We start from the raw sequence: 10,000 nt of genomic DNA on the forward strand, positions 1-10,000 counted from the left end.
TGGTGATGTAGTTCTCTTGGCCCCAGTAGTGCCTGTGGTGGAGCTGTGGTGTTGGAACAAAAGAGAATTATATTGGAACCATAATAATAATGGTTGATCTGTTCATCTGGATCAACTGAGACTGCAATGGAGTCACCAGTCAGTTTCAGGCATCTGTGTTGCACTATTAGACCCAATAATATCTATGGTGAAGTTGTTTCAATAGACCTACGGTTGAGCCACACCATGGGATCGAATGGCCTGTAATGGAGCTGAGAAATGATAAAGCCTGTGATGGAGCTTCAGTGGCAGGACCAGGACCTGCTGTGGAGCTGTTCCACTGGACCCAGTAGGGTCTGTAGTGCTCCAGTGAGGTCCAGTGAAGCATGTGTTAAATGTGGTCCAGTATAACCTCTGGTCTCCACAACACAAGCCCTACTAGAGGAAATAGGAATTGCTTTACTGGGTTCATTGAAGTTTGTGGTGTATCTACAGTACATTGAGGATCACAATGAGACCTGTGGTGTAGCTGCACCACAGGACTCGACAAGGCTGCGCACTGGGACATATGAATAATACATTTACTACGTGTTTGTTACAAGCAGGAATGATTTTATCAGCTAAGTCAGTGGACAGCACAACTGTAGAAACTTCCCACGTCTCCTGGCTAAGAGCAGTCATGAAGCAGACGAGATCTAAATCTTATACAATTCCCTTCATCAGACTGAACGTTTTCGGGCGTTCAGATCATTGTGAAATATCTGACCAGTGATACGTCAGCATGCGGGTGGAACCGAGGTGTAGCTCAATCTGGGATATAAAGGAAAGACTCCAATTTTCAAACAAACATTTAGAGATTTTTCCCCAAATGATTTCAAGGCATTTTACACTTCAGGACCATGAGGTCATGTGAACCTGGTGAAGTTGTTCTTCCCACCATTCAGTAGAACTAATAAAGCTAATTATTTTCCATTGATTTCTTGCCGTCGAGTTGCCACGACCTACCGTCTGTCCTTCAAATTATTAATATAATAGAAAAAGACCCTTTAATAAAGGTGTATTATGGCGCCCTCTGCTGGTCACAGCTGACATTGCCAACATTACTGCATGAAAAGCATAAGATAAACAAATATGATCTTAAACTTAAACACAGGGACATTAAATAGTTTTATTTAAAATCATGTATCAGGGTTTTATCAGTGGCCCTACAATGAATATTTTTTGATACCAGCCATGGAGAGAATTAAAGAATTAAATCTTTAATTTAAAGTTGCCCCTGAGTCGTTATTATGGAAAAATGAAACGTCAGAGAAGGGAAATAAAAAAAAAAGTCGTGTTTGTGGAAGAGAACATTATACATTTATTACTGAACCACCCTTTGAAATCCAAAAGACTGGGAATTGGGTCAGAGAGGAAAATCAAACTAAAACAACAAAATCATTGCACTACTTAGTAAAGCGTTACTAGTAATAACTCTCATAGAAAATGTACAAATGTTTGTTAAAAATTTTTATATCAAGCCTTCAAATGATTTTGGTTACAGATATTATACATAAGAAACTACATGTTAAACGATACAATTGTATTTTTAATGGAAAACATTAAAACTTAAAAAAAAAAAAAAAAAGGATCAGAAGCTCTCATTCGTTTAACAAGAAAAAAAACAAAAGCAAAATAAAAACACCATAAATAATAAAAATGAGGTAACTGCTATTGTACCAAGCAGGAGGGAAAATACATATAAAGTAAAACGTCAGGTTTAGTAAAGTGATCTGAGACGAACTAGAGGAGTATCGCGATGATTCGATCGCTGTATCAGCGATACGATGCGACGCGATACGATGCGAAACGTGACGCTGAACCGGACGATGCTGGAGAACGGCTGAAAGGCAACTGCAGTTAAGACACTACGGGTTTGCGAGCTACGAGAGCTTGACAATGTAACCGTTTATTACACTTCGCTCACACTTTCACTGGCGCGCACAACATACCCAGGTCGAGGCAGGGATAGTCACTGTTATGTGAATCCTATGAAGGGTCTATGGCAGGTTATTACACAGAGAATCAGAGACATGAGAGAGAGAGAGCAAGATAGAGAGAGAGAGAGAGAGAGAGAGAGAGAGAGAGAGAGAGAGAGAGAGAGAGAGTGAGAGAGCAAGATAGGGAGAGAGAGAGAGAGGGAGAGGAAGAGAGAGGGAGAGAGAGTGAGAGGGGGAGAAGGGGAGAGAGAGGGGGAGAGAGAGAGACAGAGAGAGGGAGAGTGAGAGAGAGAGAGGGGGAGAGGGAGAAGGGGAGAGAGAGCGAGAGAGAGAGGGGGAGAGAGAGAGAGACAGAGAAAGGGAGAGACAGAGAAAGAGTGATGGGAAAAGGAAACTAGTTTGGTTTGTGTCTTATAATAAAGTGAAATAAAGCAAATTCTAACATGCCATTCTTACACACACGCACACACACACACACACACACACACACACACACACACACACACCTCTGTGCTACCTGATTTTACACCTGTGATAAAGTTGATCCACAGCTTTTGGGAAATGATCCTAAGTGCTGAACGATGTAGTGCTGAGTACGAAACCCAAATGAACGTGTACGTCACTTTCTCTCCGCTTTAACACCAACATGAAGGTTTCAGTTTGTGCTGAGCTCGTATGAAGATACCGTAGACGACAGAGACCAGCGGCAGTAACGATCTCACCGCGCAAAAACTCAGATCTTTATGTTTCTGTCTGTCACATATATACGTCACCGCTGACGGACTCCGCTTCGAAAAACACGGCACGTGTTGCGTCGTGTTAACAAACCTTACAAACCAGGATGAACCGAGTGAACTAGAGCTCGAGGGTGGGGGAGGTTTGATCACCGTGAACAAAACAAAAACAAAAACAAAAAACTTGTGCAAGGAGTTTAAAGTTTACTCGTGTTAGAAACGAGAAGAGACGACAAACTGAAAGAGACCTGCGTGGTTAATGCTTAAGATAATGCAAACGAGCGTTTTTATTAGCAATCAAACGGGTCTTTGTGTCGTGAACGAGTGACAAACGACTTCTCCTCAAGCTCCGAGCTCACAGTTAAGGGTTCTGTCTCGAAATGCTACGTGGAAATGTGACTCAATAACCTGCCAAGACCAGAGAGGATATTTTACATCATCATCATCATAACAATAATAATAATAATAATAACAACAAAAAGATGGGTATGGAAGGAAGACTACGTCCTTCTTTTCCGGGAAAACGTCGGGGTGTCGGAAAAGAAAGATAAATGGACTCTTAAGGCAGGAGAGCCTATAAAAATAAAATTCCACTATTAGGGCGCCTCCTGACACACGAGCGATTGCAGCCGATGAGAGACGAGAGCAGACATGAGACCGGGAAGCCAGTGTTCTGTACCACACATACAGGATAAATAACACACAAGTAACCGAATGATTCTCACACACACACACACACGTGTTCCATCTCACACACACACACACACACGCACGCGCTCAAGCTCACAGTATTCCAATTCTATAAGACTGCTAGATCATAACTGAGCAAAACCCCACCCATCTAAATATATAGATAAAAAAATTTCCTCATTTTTGGAAGAAAAGAACACAATTTCTTCTTTTTTTGTGTTATTCTGTCCCTCTATATTGATACATACATACATTTATATGCAATATTTTTTATTTGTAAAGGAAAAGGCTGAGGGTGGAGAGACATGCACACGCTCACACACACACACCGTGGCATTTGCTTCCTCACACAAACTAAATTGACACGATCTGGAATGTTAGTACACACACACACACAATGAGCGGTCACCTTGTACCCACCTGAAGATTTTAATAAAAAAAAAAAATCTAAATAAAGAAATAAAGATGAGAGAAATGGCAGTGATGGGATTCGTATAACTGTGTGTGTGTATGTGTGTGTGTGTATATATGTGTGTGTGTGTGTGTGTGTGTGTGTGTTCGGACATCTGTGCTTTTTTGCAGAAAAACAACAATGTGACACCAACAGGAGCGAGTCACAGAACTTTTACTGTTGGGAAAACAAAAGTGTGTGTGTGTGTGTGTGTGTGTGTGTGTGTGTCTTGAAGGAAGTCCAGTGTGTTGAGACAATGGAAAAGTCCACAGAAACTGGTGGGACGGGGTGTGTATGTGAGTGTGTGTGTGTGAGTGTGTGTGTGTGTGTGTGTGTGTGTGTGTGAGATGGAGCAGAAGTGTCAGGATTGGTCACTCAGAATCCCTCTGGACTTCAGAGGCGTCGGCTCGGCAGATAGGGCAGGTTCTGTTAGCCTGTGGGGGTGAAATAAAACTGATCAGAGGAGAAATTAATCTTATTAAATCTGTGTTCATTTATGAAATCGTACAATCACGGACAGACACACGGACACACACACGGACACACACACACCCCCACACAGACAGACACACACACACCCCCACACAGACAGACAGACACACACCCCCACACAGACAGACAGACACACACCCCCACACAGACAGACAGACACACACCCCCACACAGACAGACAGACACACACCCCCACACAGACAGACAGACACACACCCCCACACAGACAGACAGACACACACCCCCACACAGACAGACAGACACACACCCCCACACAGACAGACAGACACACACCCCCACACAGACAGACAGACACACACCCCCACACAGACAGACAGACACACACCCCCACACAGACAGACAGACACACACCCCCACACAGACAGACAGACACACACCCCCACACAGACAGACAGACACACACCCCCACACAGACAGACAGACACACACCCCCACACAGACAGACAGACACACACCCCCACACAGACAGACAGACACACACCCCCACACAGACAGACAGACACACACCCCCACACAGACAGACAGACACACACCCCCACACAGACAGACAGACACACACCCCCACACAGACAGACAGACACACACCCCCACACAGACAGACAGACAGACACACAGACAGACAGACACACACACAGACAGACACACACACAGACAGACACACACACACAGACAGACACACACACACACAGACAGACACACACACACAGACAGACACACACACACAGACAGACACACACACACAGACAGACACACACACACAGACAGACACACACACACAGACAGACACACACACAGACAGACAGACACAAACACAGACACCGAGTCAGACACAGACACAGTCACACACACACCAACCTTGAGCCATTTGTCGACACACTTGGCGTGGAATTCGTGATTGCAGGGCAGGACTCGGAGCAACTGTCGAGACTCGAAATCACACATGCATACCACACACCTGAAACCACACACACACACACACACAGATTAAATTAGGCTGAACACCAATGTAAAAATATATATTTAGTATTAAATCAATAATTTTTTTTATTGTCTGAAAACATTGACATTTCCACAGCTACCAGAGCTTAACACATGCTTTAGGGATTTACTTTACATGATCGATAATCACATCCTAGTCACCATCCTAACTGCACAGGGCACAAGACAAACGTACGGTGTTCAGTAGCAGCTCAACACAATGCTATTTCTGCTGCAGAAATCTTGTATCGGATTTTAACATCATTAAAAGTTTGCACTCTAATATTATTGGCACCGTTGATGTCACTACTGCGGTCACACACTCACTGAAATAGTCTGTTCAATCGCAGCCCAGTTAGTTGTCTAGTCATTCCTCTATCAGATTGATCAGTGTGTGTGTGTGTGTGTGTGTCTGTTTGTGTGCGTGTCTGGGGGGGGTGTCTGTGGGTCTGTGTGTGTGACTGTTTGTGTGTGTCTGTGGGAGGGGGGGTGGTGGTCTGTGGGTCTGTGTGTGGGTGTGTCTGTGGGGGGGCGCCTGTGTCTGTGTCTGTATGTGTGTGTGTGTGTGTGTGTGTGTATATATGTGTGTATGTATATATGTGTGTGTGTATATATATGTGTGTGCATGTGTGTGTGTATATATATATATGTGTGTGTGTGTGTGTGTGTATATATATGTGTGTGTGTGTGTGTGTGTGTGTGTGTATGTGTGTGTGTGTGTGTGTTTCTCACAGGGTTTGCTCAGACTGATGGTTGCTGGGGTTGAATCTGTAGGAAGGCAGCTGTTCGATGTCAGCTTTTGTCAGGCCGCGTGGTTTGGCTTCCCCGAGACGTTCGGCGAGGTTCAGCAGAGCCTAAACACACAAGCGTGAAATCAACAGGAACCGTTAAGACGCTGGTGTAAAAATTCCATAACCAGATATAATTAGCACCTTAGTTATGAACCGTTATGAGGTTACAGATCTCGTTCACCTACAGGTTTACACACGTTTTTTGCATTAACACTTATCCAGGTTTATCTCTGAAGGTCTACCTGAACCTTCTGGATTAGTAAACGCTTTTAGATGTATTTAAGACACGCCTCGTGTGTTTGGTGGACAGTTTTATTTATGTGTGTGTGTTTAAGTCTCCATGATGCTGCACAGACAAAAAGTGGGTAATAACTAGTTGGTGCTGAATCACTATGGAAACCTGCCACGCTACGATGCTTCGGCTCTAACCCTCCCCTCCCCCCTCCCTGCGGATACGGCTTGTGTACACCGTAAACCATCGTTCACCTCGTAATTCTCCACTTCTCCGTCGTCTACATCCAGCTCTAAGCTGATTGCAGGCCCCACCGCTGTAGGCTGCACTGGAAGAACAGATCTACAAAGAAAAAAAAAGGCAAATTAAATTATTATAATAATATTATACAGCCCGGAAATACAGCTTGGAATATTGTTGTCCGAAACTCACAGGAAGTACGGAAGGAGGCTGGGATGATACGGGGGCGGAGCCACGGCTTGCTGTGAACGGTACCGGCGACCCGCGATGCGTCGAGGCATGAAGTGTGGATACGGCTGCGTGGAACAAAACGAGAGACGTTAACCGCTCTGTAGAATCGTTAGCGAATACGTCGATAAAGGAATCGCCGCTTTAAAAATACTCACCACTCCGAAGAGCTCTTGTGGGAGGGGGTCGTGAGAGAGGAACTGCAACTGTGTGGATGGAGGAAGGGGGCTTGGGTGGCCCGAATGGGCGTAGTTAAAGCTGCCTCCTACTGGCAGGTGATCTCCAAGCAGCTCCACCTCATTCTCGATCCTCTGTAGTGGCTACACACATACACACACACACACACACACACACACACACACATCAGCAAGACTTGTAAGGTACAACTCAAAATATAACCTGTGCGTTTCTATACACGTGTCTCTCTGCCTAATACTCACTGATCTTGACTGCTGTGTCTGGAAGGGCAGGAAGTGTGTGGGCGGGGCCAGGTGTGGCGGGTGGTGATGGTGCGAGAGGTGGTGTGGTGGGTGAAGCAGGAAGGCAGAGTCACTGGAAAGCAGTGACGGAAACGCGTACGGCACAGGTAAGTGCTGCACTGAACACGCAGGCAGCATCTAAAGAGGAAATACGTTTTTATTTAATACACAACAAACAGAAACGAAGAAAAATCTATTCGCCACAAGGGGGCAGCAGAGTATAACGAGTGTGAGACCTCAACTCACTCACTCTTTCTCTCGCTCTCCCCCACACACACAATAACACACACAATCACACACACAATCACACACACAATCACACAATAACACACACACACACACACAATAACACACACACACACAATAACACACACACACACACACACAATAACACACACACACACAATAACACACACACACACACACAATAACACACACACACACACACAATAACACACACACACACAATAACACACACACACACAATAACACACACACACACACACACACACAATAACACACACACACACACACAATAACACACACACACACACACACAATAACACACACACACACACACACAATAACACACACACACACACACACACACACACAATAACACACACACACACAATAACACACACACAACACACACACACACACACAACACACACACAACAACACACACAACAACACACACACACAACAACACACACACACACACACAATAACACACACACACACAATAACACACACACACACACACAATAACACACACACACACACACATACACACACAAATACACACACAATAACACACACACACAATAACACACACACACAATCACACACACACACACACAACACACACACAACAACACACACACACACAATAACACACACACACACAATAACACACACACACACACAATAACACACACACACACACAATAACACACACACACACAATAACACACACACATACACACACACACAACACACACACACACAATAACACACACACATACACACAATAACACACACACATACACACACAATAACACACACACATATACACACACAATAACACACACACACAATAACACACACACACAATAACACACACACACAATAACACACACACACACAATAACACACACACACACAATAACACACACACACACACACAATAACACACACACACACACACAATAACACACACACACACACAATAACACACACACACACACACAATAACACACACACAATAACACACACACACAATAACACACACACACACAATAACACACACACACACAATAACACACACACACAATAACACACACACACAATAACACACACACACACAATAACACACACACACACAATAACACACACACACACAATAACACACACACACACAATAACACACACACACACAATAACACACACACACACAATAACACACACACACACAATAACACACACACAATAACACACACACAATAACACACACACACACAATAACACACACACACACACACAATAACACACACACACACACAATAACACACACACACACACACAATAACACACACACACACACACACACACACAATAACACACACAATAACACACACACAATAACACACACACAATAACACACACACAATAACACACACACAATAACACACACACACACACACACACACACACACACACAATAACACACACACACACACACAATAACACACACAATAACACACACACACACACACACAATAACACACACACAATAACACACACACACACACACAATAACACACACACACACACAATAACACACACACACACAATAACACACACACACACAATAACACACACACACACAATAACACACACACACACAATAACACACACACACACAATAACACACACACAATAACACACACACAATAACACACACACACCGGAGGTGGGCAGACTGGGTAGTGCTGCTGGCTGCTGAAGACCACTGAGCAAGCTGGCACCTGCTGCTGAGACGAGCATGCTGGGATATGCTGTCCTGTACAGAGAGGAGGCGGGAGGGCGTGGGCTGCAACCGGAGACACTGTGTATGATACGGGGACTGTACCCTGAGGAAGCTACCACACACACACACACACTTATTCTTCATTATGATAAACACAATAGATTGCATTTTTTGATCTTCATCACACCCTAACCACCATCTTACCTGTTCGTGGAGGTCCATGACCATAGTGCCTTGCTGCTGAGGATGAAGTAACCGTGGTGACAGAGCAGGAGGGTGGAATGCGCGTGGCTCGTCGGTGCCCGTCGGCGGGTGAGGGGGCACGGCTGGGCCATAGGAGTGAAGAGCGTGTGTGTGAGGATGAGGAGGGTGGCGATAGTTCTCGTCCTGGGGCCCTCCAGGTGAGCCATGATGAAGCCGAGTGAGGCGATCACGCCGGGCACGCTGACGCCGTGCAGGAGGGCTGATACACCAAAGATCAGAATCATCATCATTCAACATTAACAATATCAACAAATCAGCAAAATCCACTTCAACATACCTGCGTCTGTGTCTGGCGGGTGTGTGACAGCGCTCAGTATGGTAGTGTGAGTGAGGATAGGGGTGCGGTCTGCGACTGGGCGGGAGCTCCCAAGGCCTGATGGGCGGCGACGGTGTGGAAGGCGGGGCGGAGG

At 44.9% G+C, this 10,000-nt stretch overlaps 1 protein-coding gene across 1 annotated transcript in view; it reads right to left on the reverse strand.

Moving 5' to 3' along the window:
* Positions 1-1,315: 1,315 nt before the first annotated feature.
* The window catches only part of rnf38 (ring finger protein 38), a 29,793-nt gene continuing 21,108 nt past the window's right edge, over positions 1,316-10,000 (reverse strand). The window contains exons 4-13 of the mRNA XM_060864605.1: positions 9,868-10,000; positions 9,531-9,789; positions 9,265-9,438; positions 7,256-7,432; positions 6,974-7,135; positions 6,780-6,883; positions 6,602-6,689; positions 6,057-6,178; positions 5,202-5,301; positions 1,316-4,267 (exon numbers count right to left, since the gene is read on the reverse strand). The exon at positions 9,868-10,000 is cut by the window's right edge and continues 61 nt beyond it. Coding sequence (XP_060720588.1) covers positions 4,205-4,267; positions 5,202-5,301; positions 6,057-6,178; positions 6,602-6,689; positions 6,780-6,883; positions 6,974-7,135; positions 7,256-7,432; positions 9,265-9,438; positions 9,531-9,789; positions 9,868-10,000 — 1,382 coding nt within the window. The 3' untranslated portion in view covers positions 1,316-4,204. The remainder of the gene's footprint in view (positions 4,268-5,201; positions 5,302-6,056; positions 6,179-6,601; positions 6,690-6,779; positions 6,884-6,973; positions 7,136-7,255; positions 7,433-9,264; positions 9,439-9,530; positions 9,790-9,867) is intronic.

Source organism: Tachysurus vachellii, chromosome 2 (genome assembly GCF_030014155.1).
Source record: "Tachysurus vachellii isolate PV-2020 chromosome 2, HZAU_Pvac_v1, whole genome shotgun sequence".
In the NCBI taxonomy this organism is placed as follows: Eukaryota; Metazoa; Chordata; class Actinopteri; order Siluriformes; family Bagridae; genus Tachysurus; species Tachysurus vachellii.